The sequence below is a fragment of the Neovison vison genome, chromosome 9 (assembly GCF_020171115.1).
Source record: "Neovison vison isolate M4711 chromosome 9, ASM_NN_V1, whole genome shotgun sequence".
NCBI classification, from domain to species: Eukaryota; Metazoa; Chordata; class Mammalia; order Carnivora; family Mustelidae; genus Neogale; species Neogale vison.
Window position 1 is genome coordinate 33,207,194 of NC_058099.1, and position 18,214 is coordinate 33,225,407.

General features: G+C 36.9%; 1 protein-coding gene across 3 annotated transcripts in view; it reads right to left on the bottom strand.

Annotated features, from left to right (window-relative positions):
• Positions 1–18,214, bottom strand: part of TDRD7 (tudor domain containing 7) — a 73,372-nt gene that overhangs the window by 38,145 nt on the left and 17,013 nt on the right. For all 3 annotated transcript variants that reach the window (XM_044265298.1, XM_044265296.1, XM_044265297.1), the window contains 3 exons: positions 17,315–17,528; positions 7,816–7,889; positions 5,374–5,591 (listed from right to left, as the gene is read on the bottom strand). In XM_044265298.1, the coding sequence (XP_044121233.1) occupies positions 5,374–5,591; positions 7,816–7,889; positions 17,315–17,528 (506 nt within the window). The remainder of the gene's footprint in view (positions 1–5,373; positions 5,592–7,815; positions 7,890–17,314; positions 17,529–18,214) is intronic.

The window sequence follows — 18,214 nt, forward strand, 5'->3', positions numbered from 1 at the left end:
GGATAACAGAAACTCACCTCATCTTGGAGTTTTGATTCCTTTGACTTTAGTCACCCATTGCACCTTATCTTTTTCAGTTTAATCTTTTGTTCTTTCATTAGCTTTTCCTCTGTCTTCACTGAGCCCAGTTCCTTTGTAGAGCTCACTGGGCATATCTCTGGTTTCCAGTGGGTTCCAACCTGCTTTAATTTAAGCTTTAATTGAGGGCTGCCCCTCAAGAAAGAGCGGCCCTTTCCCTAAATACTTGCTGCGTGTCTATACTGCACTGGCAGCTGCTTTTTATAGCGTGTCCCATTTCATGCCAGCGACCTTATGCAATGGACAGAGTCACATTTTAGAGCAGAGTGGGGCCCTGGAAGGATGATTTGTATGTTGAAAGTAAGACAGCTAAGAAATGGCAAGGCAAACATGGAATTCCGAAGCCCAAACTCCTCTTATCCTGCTCTGGCGCCCTGTGGGCAGTTGCTCCGTTTCACGTCCCAGCGCAGCAACATCGTCCACATCAACATCTCTGTTCTCATTTCGCCACAGTGCTATTCTTTCTTTTATTGAGATGCTCATGGAAATTAAACTTAAAAACTATTTCAATGTGTTCACTGAGTTTTTTTTAATTGGTGAAAGATTAGAAAAGAAATTAGATTCTGATTAGATATTATGGCTCTACTTTGAAGCCCTCAGTTTATCTTTTCACTGCTGCTTCTCCTGGCATTTTTATCTAGATTGTATTCATGCTGTTAAGTCCAAGGATGCATCCATGCTGTTTGATTTATGTTCTATTCCTTAGAAAATCCAAGTTCGTCAGTTTTAGCCCAGAAATATCCAGGATTTTAAAAAGATCGCTTCATTTTGCATGGCCTGACAGGTAGCTTTATTATCTTAAACTATTAATTACCACAATTCAAGAAAAGTTCCTGAACATCCAAAAATATAAAGATGTACCTTTGTAAGTGGTGGAACTGTTGTCGCCTATGATATTACAGAAATTACTGTATTGATGCAATTCAGAACTTTGAGAATTTTTTAGAGTCCGAGGTATTAGAGTTACTCAACAATGTAAAGAACAGTGATTTCTAAGGGGTAGGGAAATGTCATTTAACAAAAATGCAGATTAATAGTAAACGACTTTTGGGGCGCCTGGGTGGCTCAGTGGGTTAAAGCCTCTGCCTTCGGCTCAGGTCATGATCCCAGGGTCCTGGGATCGAGCCCCACATCGGGCTCTCTGCTCAGCGGGGAGCCTGCTTCCTCCTCTCTCTCTCTCTGCCAGCCTCTCTGCCTACTTGTGATCTCTGTCTGTCAAATAAATAAACAAAATCTTTAAAAAAAATAGTAAACGACTTTTTGTAAAAGCATGAATAATTAGTACAATGGACAGTTTTTTCATCACTCGCATTTTATGTTCTAGAATTCATGCTCTCATCACAAAATGTTATATTCACAATTAAGGCCTGGCGTGCCTCCTGCGCAACTCAGAACGTTGCCCCGGCCATCCTGAAGTGGCCCTGTGCTCCTTCTCTAGGCCTCTGAAGTGGGGAGGGAATTTTTCTCAATTGCGCGCATGTGGTCCTGTGTAGCTCTAAGACAAGCTCCCCAGCTCTCTGTGCAGCAGCAAATAAGGCTTTAAATAAATACACATGTGCTGGCTCATGTGGGAATGGAGAGGTTTCTCTCTCCACCCATAATGCAGAGAGTGGGGAATGTCGACAAAATCTCAGGTGTCTAACAGTCATTGTCATGAGATTTAGAATTTATTAGAAAGCAAAGTCTGTCAGGCTCTGGATCCTGGGTGACCTCCCGGTGGGGGGTCCCCGCCAAGTTCCCACCAACTGATGATTCTAGGTGGCCTCTAGGCTCTGCTTGCCTCTTGAGTTTCTTCTTGAGCCATTCTCTCCTTATTGAATTTCTTTCAGTTTCCTGAAAAAGCTTTTCTCTCTATCTCAGGGCTCTGGCACCAGCTGTCTCCTTTGCCTGCTTTCTTCAGCTCACCTCTAAGATTTCAGTGTAGCAGTCTCCTCTGGGAAGTTTTTCTTAACTCGTCATACTAAGTTGGGCCATTTCCCTAACACCCTGGACTTCTCCTTCAGTAGTCACAGGCTTATCATTATTTGTTCAATGCTTATTTTCTCCCTTGGACAGTGAGTGCCATAAGGGCAAGCAAGGACCATGTCTGTCTTGTTTTCTGTCATCCTTAGCACCCAGGGCAGTGTCTGGCTCAGAGAAGCATTTTATAAATCCTAGCTAAACACAGCAGTTAAGAACATTATTAAAAAGACCAGCATTTTAGAACAGCTAAAAGGTGTCACCATCCTCCTCCTAGGACTGAGTGGGAATTCTCAGACTCCAGTATCCTTGGTCTAGCGACCCATGATCTTGGGCTCTTTGCCTTTCCAGGATAGCTTCTGCACAATTTCCAACTTTCCTCACAAGTTGTCTAGGAATCCCATGCAACAGGCTCATCACTGTGAGCATGACTATATTCTCTTTAGCTTTCAAAACTCAGTTCACATTTTGTTGTTGGAGAGATTAAGGTTAAGAACAACAGAGTCAAAGCATCCTTCCACCTGCATCAAAAGGTAACCCAACATCCTTGTAAAGTGGCTTACGGCACATAGCTGGTTAGAACCTCCATGAAAGTAAAATTCAGAGGTGCTCTTTGGCCCCAGAAGCTCATGTTGCCCATTCTGATATTAGTGGAAACACTACTACTATTCTGATATTAGTGGAAATGCTACTATTCTGATATTAGTGGCTGTCTCTGAGTTTGTCATGTACATATGGTGCATCCATTGTACACAGGTATAAATGGGTGATCTTGCTTTCCTAACTTTATTTTTCCAGCTTTTTATATAGAATGTTTTATATGATTGGGAGAGAAAGCATCTTTTAGAAGAAAAAGGGGAAAGTGCTGCACTTGGGTTTCTTCTTTAGTTTTACAACAAGCTGTGTAGAGAGATACGCACTACCAAATCCTCTTTATCCAGAATTTTCTATGTTGCATTTGAGAAAGGACACGTCTATCATAGCATCAGCTCTGGGCATGCTATCAGCATTTCTGCTTTTCAGGAAGGTGAAAAGCAAGAAGTCAGAAGACAGGGAAAACAACTATGGTATAACTGTTAAACACTGTCTAAAAATAACCATGGTGTAATTGTTTAAAACCGTTTACCAGTAGACTGTTAAAAATGTTCAGAGGTTATAAGAAAACAGTTTTGAAAAGATTAATAGATATCAACAAGACTGGCAGTTTTGGCATCCTAGACACACTGCTTTAACACTAAGCAAATTCTCATCCTTAATAATTTATAGTGTTTGCATCTAAACAATCCTACTCAAAGTTGAGGGACACCGAATATAGATAAGAAAGGTATATTTTCTGTGTCTTTTTCATGTTCTACCTTCACTGTCTGAACATTATTATGCAACAAAGATTAATTTGAGCAATCAAAAAATAAAAAGCCAATTGTTTCGGCGACTGAAACTTAGTAAGAAACCCTTTATGGTAGATAAAGTTTTAAACATCAAAGAGATACTCTCTCGCCTATAATCCTAGCAAGAGAAATTTTAGAGTTTTGCAGATAGTTAGCAAAGATGAAAATTTCTCCCCAAAAGCCATAAATTAAGCTACACAGACACTAGTAGTTATCATGGAGTATAAAATAAAGTAGCCAGAAACAATAATGCATTAAGATCTGTGGAGTTAATTTTTAAAAATTTACTCCAAAAACAACTTTTTTTTTTTATCAAACCTTTATATGTATCCTGACAAAAAGGGGCTCTAAGTTCATTGAAGATATGCTGTACGTTTATGACTATCTGTAGATTTAAAAAATAAAAGAGCCCTATGCATTCGGAGAAGGGGCTCCAGGCCTTGCACCTCTAAACTGAGCAGCCCAGCGAAACATCCAAAGTCCCCTCAAGATGAGGGAACACTGAGGGGGCACATCAATGGTGCTAAATCTGCACCCAAGGAGAAAACTCACCCTTTCTAGAAAGGAGTAAAAATGGAATGAAATGAGTGGCAAACAACAGGAATTCCCATTATAAGAGCAAACCCTATATTCCACATAAATCAGGAGTAACATAGTCCATAAATATTCTTGCCTCTATAAATTATAGGGCAAAAGCCTATTGCCAGAGTTTGCCATTTCTCCTTGTTTTCCCATTTTTCACTGTGTATTCTGACATGTGACTTGGTCCTAAGGGGTCCTTGACAGCGGTGATTGGTACCTGCAGGTGCACAGTAAATGGTATATAAATAAATGGTCTGGATGATGAAGGAATGACTCTTGCCTGGAGTGACTGGGAGTCTAATGGGTGTCAGAAACCTGGAGGAAAAAGTGGTTACAAATACATGTTGTCTTTAGGCCAGGTGCTTAGAAAAAGAGTGGCCTGTGCTTTATCCAACAAGGTTGGGGGACCAAAATATATATTGTTAGATAAATGAAAGCCCTCTATCAAACAAAAAACATATACATACTTAATTCTGCAAGCTTAGAAGTCCCAAGTAGCTTGCCATTTAAAATAGTTATACATCACTGAATATATTCTATGTAAATGACAACATTAAGAAACATAGTAACTTTTGGGATGCCTGGGTGGCTCAGTGGGTTAAAGCTTCTACCTTCGGCTCAGGTTATGATCCCAGAATCCTGGGATCGAGCCCCACATTGGGCTCTCTGCTCAGCAGGAAGCCTGCTTCCCTTCCTCTCTCTCTGCCTACTTGTGATCTCTGTCAAATAAATAAATTAAAAAAAAAAAAAAAAGAAAGAAACATAGTAACTTTAGTTTAAGAATCTAATTGTCTCTATTGCTGGCTGAACTAAGATTTCTAATAAACTATTCTGATCTATCATTTTATTATAATAGACTCTCAAGTAGAAACAGGTATAGAAATTGATGTCAGTTCACTTGTCAGTTTTTTTCCTCCAAAGAACTTTATAAACATTTTAAATCAGAACTCTGTATTAATTTAATAATTAAAATAAGGTATTCTATAAATAGCCAAAATAATAAGCATGTAAAATTTGAGGCTAATAAAGTTTTATTACCAGTAAGTTTAACTTACTGAAAATGGCAAAGTTAGTAATATCTACAGGAAGCAGGTCAATACAAAATAGTATTCATATTAAATGCACTTAAAAATAATTTAAGACAAAATATATAAAAACAGCAATCACAACACACATAGCCCTCAATCTTGACATACTTCTATAAATAAGAACTGATATATGCTAATCTTAGAGATAATACTAATGAAGCAATATTAATAAATCAAGTGCTTCGTGCTCCCAGGGTAAAGGTGATATGACTAATAACTCAAAATCTGAAAGTGGGGCAGGAAGAAGGCATCAGAAGGAAGGAACAGGAGAAACATACCGTGCAAATATGAGGCCAGTGTTCAAACTGTTGTAAAATTCCTTGATTAAGTTCTTCTTTATATAACTCTTTGTAAAAATGTGGAAGCTTAGATATCCAAATGCCATTGTTATGCTTGTTTAGTATTTCCTTTATGCGGTTCTGAACCTCATCCATTTTATAAGTGTAAGAGGCAGGAGGCGTGACATTTGGTTTTTCAACAGTCTGATTTAAATTATCTTTAAATTAAAAAAATGACAGAATTAACCAGAAGGCTTAACATTTTAGATTATCCCCATTACCTAGTATCTGTGTCATTAGGCTCTGTTACACTTCAGGTTTGTGGGGGTCAAGGGACTTAGAAGCAAGCGGGATTTAGGCCAAGCAGGACTATAACAACTTCATTCTAAATTTTAACCGTGAAACAACCAGCAGGCTCAACAGTCACCCACAGATGGAAACTGCTTCCTTTATGTTACCAGTGTGATTCCTAATTTAATTTAAACATCAGAATGATCTTGCTTTGTAAAGAATAATAAACTTTATTATTTAACCAATCATTTCTGAAGTGCAACTAAGAAAGGTTAAATTTAAGACAATACTGGATTATACGCAATGCTCAATTTAAAGTTATATTCCACAAAGCATTAGGATAATGCCTTAATCATTAAGTCAAAGAACATTTTGTAGAAAATAAAAAATTGTCTAGGTTTTCTGCTTTATTAATGAGAAAAATAATTAAGCAATATACAGAAGTTCAAAAATTGATCCACCTACAATAATCATCCTAGCCTCGGCTTATAAACTAAATAAAAGCTCTAGTGTTCACAGATACTAATTTGTTTTTATTTCATCAATCCAAATCATTTATCTTTTATAAGTGATTTTTATATAAAATTTTGGCTCTCTTTACTCACACTTATTTTTTATTTAAAACTTAGAATGCCTGAGCCAACATCCTAAGACAATAAAGAAATTTGAGTTGTCTATAGCTGACAGTTCCGGAATTTTAAGAACAATGAAATTCATTCCAAACGTCTTCACTGGGACACAGATTAGAGTGTATTAAAGATTACCATCTACAAGCAAAATATATTTGTACTTTAATCAGACAGCATTCCTACTGGGATTCAGCAAATTTTTTTCTATTTCAAACTGGCAGGTAGAGAGATACACAGACTGGTTTGGGAACACTGGCCTCTGAGGATGCCAGAAAGCCAAAGGGGAAGCTGTTCCTTGAGGCTGGCTAGATGCTGACTTTGCCTTATCTACCACAAGGCTCAAGACTTAGTTTGGCTCAGCAAATAAATGAGTCCATCTAAAGGTATCACTAATTTATTTAGGTTTGCCCCAAATAATGATACAAAAGGACCAGGAATAAGGAAAAGATGAGCTTCTGAGAACGAGACCTCCTTTAAAGGGAGAATGTCAGAACTGATGCACAGTTGGGAGTCTCTGCAAATGCACCTATTCTGGAGGGCCACTGGGAGTCCCCTAAGCTTGTGTGCCTTTTGTTAAACAAATCAAGGAAGCAATCTCTTTTACAGGTAGGAGAGACTGTGTATAAGGGTGTACACATCAGCTGCCAGGTGAACTGCAATCATTCTGAAACAAGTCCTCATGGTTCTATAGAAAAAAGCTTATTCTAATTGAAAAAAATTTACAGTCTTTAAAGGGTATACAACTTCACTGAGTTGCCATGTTTCAGAAAATGCATGTGTAACAGTAATTGATATAAACAAAAAGCATATTCAATTAGTTTCCATAAGAAATACCGGAAATGTGTTCTTAAGGGAAAAATTATTTTGACTCAGTAAGAATCACACTTAAAGCAGCAAATCATTTCAAATCACACTTAAATTTCAGGCAACATAAGTACTGACTGTGAAGTGCTGTGTCCCTCAGGTGGATCTTTTAGCAGGAATTTACACTTTGGTTGGAAAAGACAAGATGAGTGTGTGCATTTTTAATCTTCAGAATCTTTGACTTAACTGTTTTCGTAACAGTTCTTTTGGATCTTATAACCCAAGGAATCATTTATATTTGTACTTAGATGCTTAGTGGTCATTGTACACAGTTTACGGTCCCAGGCTTCTCAATGGTGGAGTATCTGAAACCATTTTAGGAGTTGAAGTCCCATATTTGTGTACTTTAAATGTCACCCCCTAATGAGTGAGAGGGTGGCAAGGGACACAGGTACCTCTGCAGGTGACAGACGGAAGTGAAACAGGAGTGGTCTGAAGTGAGGAAGGCCTTACGTCAGAAAGAGGATATCCCTGGAGGTATTGTTTGTTCTTTAGATCACTTCATGTCAGAACATAAAGAAATGAGAAAAGGAGGGATATATTCCAAGTAGGATAAGGTGAGAGCAAATGTGAAATACCACCACCAGACATTTTTCTCAGGGGCTCTGAGGTTCCAGAAACTAAAAGGTATCATGAAGATAATGGTTAGCACACATACCACTCACTTCCTTCGCACACATTCTTGAGAGATGCATCTGAAAAGGTGGTGGAAGGGATGCCTTTGGGCTAAACCTAAGGTGTTATAAAAAAAAGAAGAAAAAGTTAGTTAAAATTCTAATAGTGAAGCCTATGTCAAGTTTTAAACACCACTTTTCATTTAAAGTCTCTGCAGCACTGAACAGCAAAACAAGTCAGAATATTCCAAAATGAGCAAAAATGAAAATGATACCTGGTATTATTAGCTTCCATGTTTCATATTCACCCAGAGAAAAATGTGTTAAAAGCTAAATTCATTTTTTAAATTTTAATGTAGTCATGTTTATTAGTCTTTTTATTATGGTTTTTACTTTTCTTTTTTTTTATTATATTCAATTAGCCAACATATAAGCACATCATTAGTTTTTGATGCAGTGTTCAGCAATTCATTAGTTGCATTAACACCCAGTGCTCATCACCACATGTGCCCTCCTTAATACAGGGTGATGGGTATTAAACGCTAAATTTAAACTAGAACTTTATAGGTTTTATTTATTCATGAGAGACAGAGAGAGAGAGAGGCAGAGGGAGAAGCAGGCTTCCCACCGAGAAGGAGCCTGATGCAGGACTTGATCCCAGGACTCTGGGATCGTGACCCAAGCCGAAGGCAGATGCTTAACCATCTGAGCCACCTGCGTGCCCTAAACTGGAACTTTAAAAGAACTTGGAAGTTAGATTTCCTATTAATCACCTTTAAGGGACTAGGCATATAAAGTAAAAAAAAAAAAAAATCATGCAGAGAGTAAGTACTTGAACATAAAGAATATTTTAGAATATAACTAAAAAATGAAGGACTTCTATCACCAGGAATTGAAATGAGTTACAAAATTACATTTATAATCTTTGAACAGAACTAAAATGATACAGAGCATAGAAACACTCAATTTACAATTATAAATTTAAATTACATACAATTTACACTGTATCTGAGCATATGAAAAAAAGTGGCATTCCAAACCACAGAGGGGATTGCTCAAATAACAAGGAGAAAAAAAGAAACATAGATTCCCCATATCTCACACCTTACTTAAATAATAATTTTTATATAAATTATATTGGATTTATGTAGGAAGATTTCTCCAAATAGGAGGACAAAGACCCCCCCCCCACACACACACCTTTTCTGTTCCTATCAGTCTCCCTCACTAGACTCCAAGTATCTTAATGACCCGTTCCCGGTGTCTAGGATACTGCTTGGTATAAGCAAGGGAGAGTGAATGTTGTAAGAGTGAATAAGATGATTGAATGAATCAATGACTGCATCTTGCCCATCAGTGGGTATGGGACCAGAGTGGGTGACAATGACACAGTACATATATTTTCCAATTTTGGGACAGCATGGAATACTCTAAAAATTAGCTAAATTCTTTGGAATGAAGCACATCTCATAATATTTTAATTCTATAATAAACTATTAAATTTTAGACTACCAATACAACTTATTTAATATATGATGCAACGATAAGAGCTTCATATTTATGTATTAATGCATCTGGGTCATAATAGAAGATGTCAAAACATATCCAACTCCTATTTATGCAGAAATGGTAGGGAGACAGCACTCTTTTCACTTGCACCAGAGCCATAAAAATGTAAACTGGAACCCTCCCCTGCTCTGAGTCTGCTTTGAGGGTTCTAGTAGCAGGCAAAGGGCTGTGAGCAAGAGGAGGGCACAGAGAGATTATGGCAAGGACAGATATGGATCAAGAATGGGTAGATGCGATGGATGGGAAAGAAAACCAGTTAACATAGCAAAAGAAAGCTTTCAAGGGAAACTGCAGGAACACATGAAAAACAAACATAATAAGATGAAAGAGATCCAATCAATTCTATAACAGTAAGTATAAAACATTTATTATTTTGTTTCTTAAAAGACAAATAGTGGGGCGAATAGGTGACTCAGTCAGGTGGGCGTCTGGCTCTTGACTTTGGCTCAGGTCATGATCTCAGGGTCATGAGACTGAGCCCCAAGGTTGGGCTCTGCACTGGGCATAGAGCCTGCTTCGGATTCTCTCTTTCCCTCTCCCTGCCACCCGACTTGTTCTCTCTTAAAAAAAAATAAAAATAAAAATAAAAAGGGCAAATATTTAGACTGGCCCCCCCAAAATCCTCCATCAAATCTAAACATATGCCATTCATTAAAGACACATTCTTAACCTACAAACACTTACTTAAAGACCTACTATGTGCACGCATGGGGAGACAGTAATGATCTGTGATTAGGAAGAGAAACACACCCCTATCTCACGGACTATATATATAGTTGAGAAAACTGTGGTAAGCAGCTATGACATGGCCCCGAGTGATTCTTGCCTTGGGATCTACAGCCTTGGGATCTACAGCCTATTTATAAAAGCTTGGAGCACCACCCCAGTGCTCACCTTGAGTCACTTGCTTCTAACCAACAGCATATGTCAAGATTGAGGGTATTACAAATGATTATGTCACAAAAGATTCTAACTTTCCCCCTGTTAGCACAAATGGACATATTGGGGAGGCCTATGTGGAAACAAATTGAAAATGGTCTTTGGCCAACAGCAGGGAACTTGGGCACTGAGGAAAACCTGAAAGGAAATGATTATGCCAACAACAATGTGCATCAGCCCAGAGGCAGATCCTTGCTTAATTCATTGCGGCCACGGCCAGTACCTTTGCTGCAGCCTCTTAAGAGACTGAGGCAGATGACCCAGCTAAGCAGTGTCAGATACCTGACCCACAGAAACTAGGAGATAATATGCATTATAAACTACTAAATCTATATAATCTCTTACATGAAAATAGATAATAATGCACTGACAAAATCTATTTATAAAAGCAAAATCTACTAAGTGCTATGATAGCGGCAATAGGTAGAATGAAAGCACAGGATAGAAGCAAGAACCCCTATCAGGAGTAGAGAGAGGAAGAAGTAGAGAGTAAAGATTATTAACACATTACAGAGTTATAATAATCTGAATAAATTGGCACAGCAAAAGAATAAACAGGTAATTAATGATTCTGAATTGGAAAGCCCAGAAACTGAGTTATATATTTATAACAATTTATTATTGGTAAAGACAGTATTTGAAACCAGGGTGGAAAGAAAAGATTATTTACTGATTGGTATTAGGACATCTGTCTAATAACACTTCAAAATCTCATGTTATACAAAACCACATAAATTCGGGATTAAGTACTTAATGAAAGCATAACATCCTAAAAGAACACAGAAGAATTGTTACATAATAGTGGGGTAAAAATGCTTTTCTAAGCATAACACCTAAAGACAGAGCCACAAGGGAACAGATTAATAGATGTAACTATACAAAATTTTGAAGTTTTTGTATAATGGAAATACCAAAATTAAATAAACTGAGGAAACATTACCAACATATGGCAAAAGGTCAACATCCTTAATTTGTAAATTATTTTTACAAATGAGAAAAGAAAAAGAAACAGAAGAGTTGTGCAAAGGGCAAAGACATGTAATTCACAAAAGATCTACAAATAGTTGAGTAAACATTTAAGAAAATTATAACCTATGGACTCTGAAAAACAGTCTGAGGGGTTTGAAGTGGCGGGGGGGTGGGAGGTTGGGGTACCAGGTGGTGGGTATTACAGAGGGCACAGCTTGCATGGAGCACTGGGTGTGGTGAAAAAATAATGAATAATGTTTTTCTGAAAATAAATAAATTGGGAAAAAAAAAAGAAAATTATAACCTCCTTAAGAATCCAAGTCAAAGAAATCGACATTAAAACACAGCTACATTTTTTTCACCTTTTAGAGTATCAACTAAAAAAGTGATGCGTAGGGGCACCTGGGTGGCTCTGTGGGTTAAGCCTCTGCCTTCAGCTCAGGTCATGATCCCAGAGTCCTGGGATCAAGCCCCGCATCAGGCTCTCTGCTCAGCAGGGAGCCTGCTTCCCCCCCCTCTCTCTCTCTCTCTCTCTGCCTGCCTCTCTGCCTACTTGTGATTCTCCCTCTCTCTCTCCCTGTCAAATAAATAAATAAAATCTTTAAAAAAAAAAGTGATGCCTAGTGTTGGCAGGGGTATAAAGAAACAATCACATCATATACTTCTAGAACATAATTGGTATAAACTGCATGGAGCACAAATTAGTAATAGCCTTAGTATGTATACTCTTTTACCCAATTTTATCAATTTATTCTAAGAAACTAGTTATGAATATATGCAAGTTCTGTTCTACAGAAATGTTCATCATAGAATTGGTTACAATAATGGAAATCATTTACATTCAACAATAGGTGGTTGGGCAATGGACTTCCCTGACAACATGAAAAATGATAATGTAAGGGCACCTGGCTGGCTCAGTCAGAAGAGTATGTGACTTTTGATCTCCGGGTTATGAGTTAGAGCCCCACAATGGGTGGAGAGATTACTTAAAACAAACAAATTTTTAAAAATTGATAATGTAGAAGTATTCTTAATTATGTGGGTTAAAAATATATTACCTTTAAAACAGTTTATAAAATAGTAATACATAGTTTGATTCCACTTGTATTTTTTAAAGGTTTCATTTATTTATTTGATAGCAAGTGAGATCACAAGTAGGCAGAGAGGCGGCAGAGAGAGAGAGGGAAGCAGGTTCCCTGCTGAGCAGAGAGCCTGATGCGGGGCTTGATCCCAGGACCCTGAGATCATGACCTGAGCCGAAGGCAGAGGCTTAACCCACTGAGCCACCCAGGCACCCCTCCACTTGTATTTTTAAAAACTTACATACACATAAATATTAAATATATATATTTAAGCGTATGTGTTTTTATATATTAAATATATATCTAATATATAAATATATAATTTATATATAAATATTATATATAAACATATAAATAATATATAAACATATATCATTTATATATAAATATATAAAATATAAATATATATTATAAATTAATATATTAAATATATATTTAATATTTATGTGTATATATGTGTGTGTATATATATATATATATTTAATATTTATGTATCATTTGGGACAGAGAGTGAGCAGAGGGAGGAGCAGAGAGAGAGGGAGAGAGAATCTCAAGCTGACTCCAAATGAGCACAGAGCCTGATGCTATCTCATGACTACAAGATCACAACCTGAGCCAAAACCAAGAATTAGAAGTTTAACCAACCAGGTGCACCTAAAATAGATATATTCTTTAAAGATTTACTTATTTGAGAGAGAGAGAGAGAGTGTGTGTGGAGGGAGGGGCAGAGGGAAAAGGCAAGAGAGAATCCTCAAGCATACCCCACACTAAGTGCAGATCCCTACGCAGGGCTCCATCCCAGGACCCTGAGATCATGACCTGAGCCAAAATCAAGAGTCAGATGCTTAATCAATTGAATTATCCAAGTGCCTCCAAAAGACAGATATTTTTAAATGGTTACATTTATGTTTGGATTAGAGGCAATTTTTTAATTTCTTTCACTTCCTTATACTTTGCAAATTTTCTATACCATATATATAATACTTTTACAATCAGAACAAAGCAATAAATGTTTTTTAGAACATGCTTCCTACAAATATTTTGGATGTACTAAACACAAAACTACTTTAAACATGCAAAGACTCAGAAACCAACACTAAATTTATATTCATTTAGCTTAATATTTGAAGGATGCCTTTTTGATCATGGTGTCTGTTGGCTAATGCCAGACAGCCATTTATTCCTATCCAAAGTCCATGATTTTTATACACAGAGCAATTTCTTCTCTCTTTCTAATGGGTCTAAAGGGAACCTCAACCTTCAGCTCTGTATTTATCTATGTTTTATGGATAAATATATTAAATATCTAGTTTAGTAATCTTATCACTTAATAAAAATACAATGGTCATGAATTACATTATTTTAAAGATTAATATTTCCTTCCCTCATATAAATCAGAGAAATCACAAATCAATCATATATCCTTATTCCCAATTCCTCTCTCTGCTTTACTGGTGACACATAATAAACTTAGCTTGATACCTACAGTATTAGAAATTACCCATCATGTTATCTTTCTAGAACCTTCCAGTTTGTTAACTGGCAGGCATGAGTTCTTAACCAGAGATTTTGAGAAAGGGATTCTGGGACCCAAGAATCTCTTGAATTAATATACAAAGATGTATGTATATGTTTTTTAAAATTTTTATTATTTTCATTTATTTTTCTGGGAAGATCATTTTGATCTTTTATCAGCTTCACAGAAGATTTGGTGAGCCCTCAAATATTAAGTTAATAATGGTTTTAACTATGTAATATTTCTCTTAAATAAATAAATCTTTAAAAAGACCTGGTATTAAAAAAAAAAAAAAAAAGACCTGGTATTCCCCTATAGATGATGTATCATTTCTCTCTGGCTGTTTTCAAGATTTTTTTGTCTTTAGTTTTTAGAAGTTTAATTACGATGTGTCTTCATGTGAGTTTCTATGGATTCATCCTGTTTAGGACTCTCTGAACTCTTCAATCTGTAGGTTTGCGTCCTTAGCCAAATTTGAGAGGTTTTGAGCCATTATACTGTCAAATACTCTTTCAGCCCCACTTTTCCTCCTCTTCTGAGTCTCTCCTGAGATAATACAAATGTTAGACTTTTTCTTATTCCCCCCATAGGTCCCTAAGGGTCTTCTGGGTGTTTTATTTCCATAAGGCCCTCAGGCTTTGCTAAGTGGTTCTTTTTTTTTTTTTTTTCTAATTTGTTTGTTTTACTTTGTTTTTGAAGGAAGTCTATTTACTCTGCTGTTCTTAGTGGGTCATTTCTATCGCTCTATCTTCCAAGTTCACTGATTCTCTCCTCTGTCATACTCATTCTGTTATTGAGGTTACCCAGTGAATTCTGTATTCTGGTATTCCATTTTTTAGAACTATAGCTTCCTATTTTGGTTCTTTTTATATGTTCTATTTCTTTGGTGAATTTCCAATTTTTCCACTTTTTTCAAATTATTTGCAATTGTTCATTGAAGCGTTTTTAGGAGAGCTACTTTAAAATTTTTGACAGATAATTTTATATATATATGTTTTTATCATGTTATGTTAGTCATCATACAGTATATCAGTACATATGGTTCTTTTTTAATATTTTATTTATTTATTTGACAGACAGAGATCACAAGTAGGCAGAGAGGCAGGCAGAGAGAGAGGAGGAAGCAAGCCCCCTGCTGAGCAGAGAGCCCGATGCAAGGCTTGATCCCAGGACCCAGGGATCATGACCTGAGCTGAAGGCAGAGGCTTTAGCCCACTGAGCCACCCAGGTGCCCCAAGTACATGCAGTTTTTGATGTAGTGTTCCATGAATCATTTTTTGCATATAACACCCAGGGCTCATTACAACACGTGCCCTCCTTAATACCCATCACCAGATTAACCCATTCCCCTACCCCTCTCCCCTCTGAAACCTTCAGATATTTTCCCAGAGTTCACAGACTCTCATGGTTCATCTCCTCCTCTGACTTCCCCCCCCTTCAGTTCTCCCTTCTCCTAATGTCCTCCATGCTATTTCTTATTTCCACATATAAGTGAAACTGTATAATTGTCTTTCTTTGCTTGACTTATTTCACTTAGCATAATTCCCTCCAGTTCCATCCATATTGATGTAAATGGTGGGTATTCATCCTTTCTGATGGCTGAATTTTTGTCAGATAATTTCAACATCTGATTCATCTTGGTGTTGGCATCTGTCAATTGTCTTTTCTTATTCAAGTTGTCATTATCCTGGTTCTTAGTATAACAAATGATTTTTTTATTCTTTCCTGGACAATGGGACATATGTTGGGAGACTGAACTCTATTTGAAAGTCACATGTTAGCAGGTAGTTACCCTGCTTAGGTTTAGCACATAGCTCCTGGCCCACTTTTATAGGCTGTAGTTCCAATGATAAGTCGTTTTTCATTGTCCTTATGGTACATTTATTTGTTGCTGTTGGGGCTCCTTCTTGATCTCTGCAGGTGCTGCCCATTGGAGCAGAATGCACTTCCCTGGGCCTAATGCTGCCAGGTGGAAGGGTGAGAACACAGTAGGCTATAGGTCAGAAAGCACCATCTTGGGCCTGCTCTTTGGACTGCTTAGTGCTGGCACAGCCTCTGTTCAATCACTGCTGTTGCTACCTGGAGGAATGGAAGGCATTCATCTAGGTTGCCCATTGTCACTAAGAGGCAGGTAGGAGACACCAGACCTAGAGAATGCTCCCCTGTGCCCACAGTCTAGAATGTCTAAGTTTTTATGTCATTTTATAGATTCAATTCAAAATGGATCTTGAAATTTAGGCACACAACTAGAGGAGCAATGGTACCTCAGTCACATATTAGACCCAACTACTGCTTTGGGTGAAGATCCAAGTTTTAATGATCCATGTTTTCCCAGACCTTATCAAAATTATAATAACTAGCCATAACTAGCATTAAACATATACTATTATGAAAAATTTTACCTAACTTATTAAAAATAACAAATTCCTTCTAAATATTCTAATATGGGGGACAGTGCTGGGATTTTTGAACACTGATTTAGAAAGATATGGTACAACAAAATTTATTTTGTAAAGACACAAAAAGAATGAAAGAATGTGATAATGATTCATCTATGTGAGGAGTTGGTAAACTTTTTCTGTAAAGGGTCCACTAGTGTACATTTCAGATTTTGCAGGCTATACTATCTCTGTACAAATACTCAGCTCTGTGGTTGTGCAAAAGCAACCACAGACAATATATAAACAAAAGGATATGGCTTTGTTTCAGTAAAACTTTATTTACAAAAAAACAGGCAATGGGACAGATTTGGCCCATAGGTTATGGTTTGCTGACCTGAATTACCTTACAAAGCCATAAGACTTAGAGCCAGAAAGGAACTTTGAGATCATTTAACATTTTCATTAAATGAATGAGGAAACCACAGCCCAAAAGATGAGGTAATTTCACTTATTCACCTGGCTAATAAATGGTAGCACCCAAACTAAGACTTTAAGCTTGTCCTTATTCTGTCCAATATTCTGATGTATGAATGTATGATGCTACTGTATAATTATACTATATATATAAATATATATGTACACACACACTGTATATATATATATACACTGTATATATAAATATGACTATTAGAGCACAATGGAATGTATAAACCAATAGATTTTATTAAAAATTTACAAAAGTAATTATAAGAAATATTTTCAGAAAAAATTGTAAGTTATGCTGAAATAGCATCTTAGAATAACTTGTGAGAGCTTTGCTGTTTTTTCCTGTGAGAGCTTTCAACATAAATTTTATAAGGAGAGATTACCAAAAATGCAGAGAAAATATAAAATGAAGATATTCAGACAATGACATTTAGATAGCAGTAAAAGTGGCTTTGTAGTAATGATACATTTCCCTCCTACATGTGAACTTACATTAGATAAACCAGAAAGTATTTCCTTCTTGACCTAAACACACATTTTTAACATTAATTATCCTATGTTCTCCAAACTTCTCCTTTTAGCCAGATAAAGCCCCAAATACCTGTTGTTTGTAGGTATGGTCACATGCCTCTGCACTGGAACGTCTTTGAATACATCGCTTCCGATAGTTGTGTGTAATGTGTAAGGCGGCATTTCAGCATCAGACTTAATTCCAAGAGAGTTTCCTTTGTCTCTTAACAGTGTTGGATTAGGTTTTTTGCTGATAGAAAAATCTGAAGAAATTCCTGGTTGTCTGAGGGTTGCTTTTGGTTTCCCTATGAAGTTAGGCATATATAATAAAATCAATTAGCTTCCCCAGAACCTAGTTTCACTATCCCACTCCCCTGTCCAGATGTTTTCTGTGGGTCTCTATTCTTAGAATAATGTGTAAGAACACAAGAAAGTTGTCACTACAGGGTTTGTCAGTAGGGGAAGAACAGATTGGTATTTAGCTGATGAGAGTCTTTAAAATGTGGCTTCATCTGCTAAACTAGTCAGTACCATCCCTCTACTCACCAATCAACCCTTCCATGACAGCCACTTTACGCTGCTACAAATGCAGCATACTCAGTCTCCCTGTCTCTTCTTCATCTATTTAAATTCTTCCCATCGCCCAAGGTCTGGGTCAAGTCCCCCTTCACCATGAAGTCCTCCACTGCCATTCTCACCACAATTGCTCCCTCGTTGAAAATGCTCACTGTGGCATTTAAGCATCTACTCTTGTATATTATCTTTGAGCTACATCTTGATAATTTAGTTTTAGAATGATTATAAGCTCTTTGAGATAAGTGTCCAGTAAACACTGGCTGAGTTTCCTACAACACCTTTGTGTATTATGTAACTCATGATTTTTTCCTGAAAATAGAGGATTTTAGTATAAAAAGTATAAAGACATGGTTTTTGTATAGACATGATTTGCTAAATAAGTCACAAATCCAGCATTCTAGATTAGTCTTTCCCC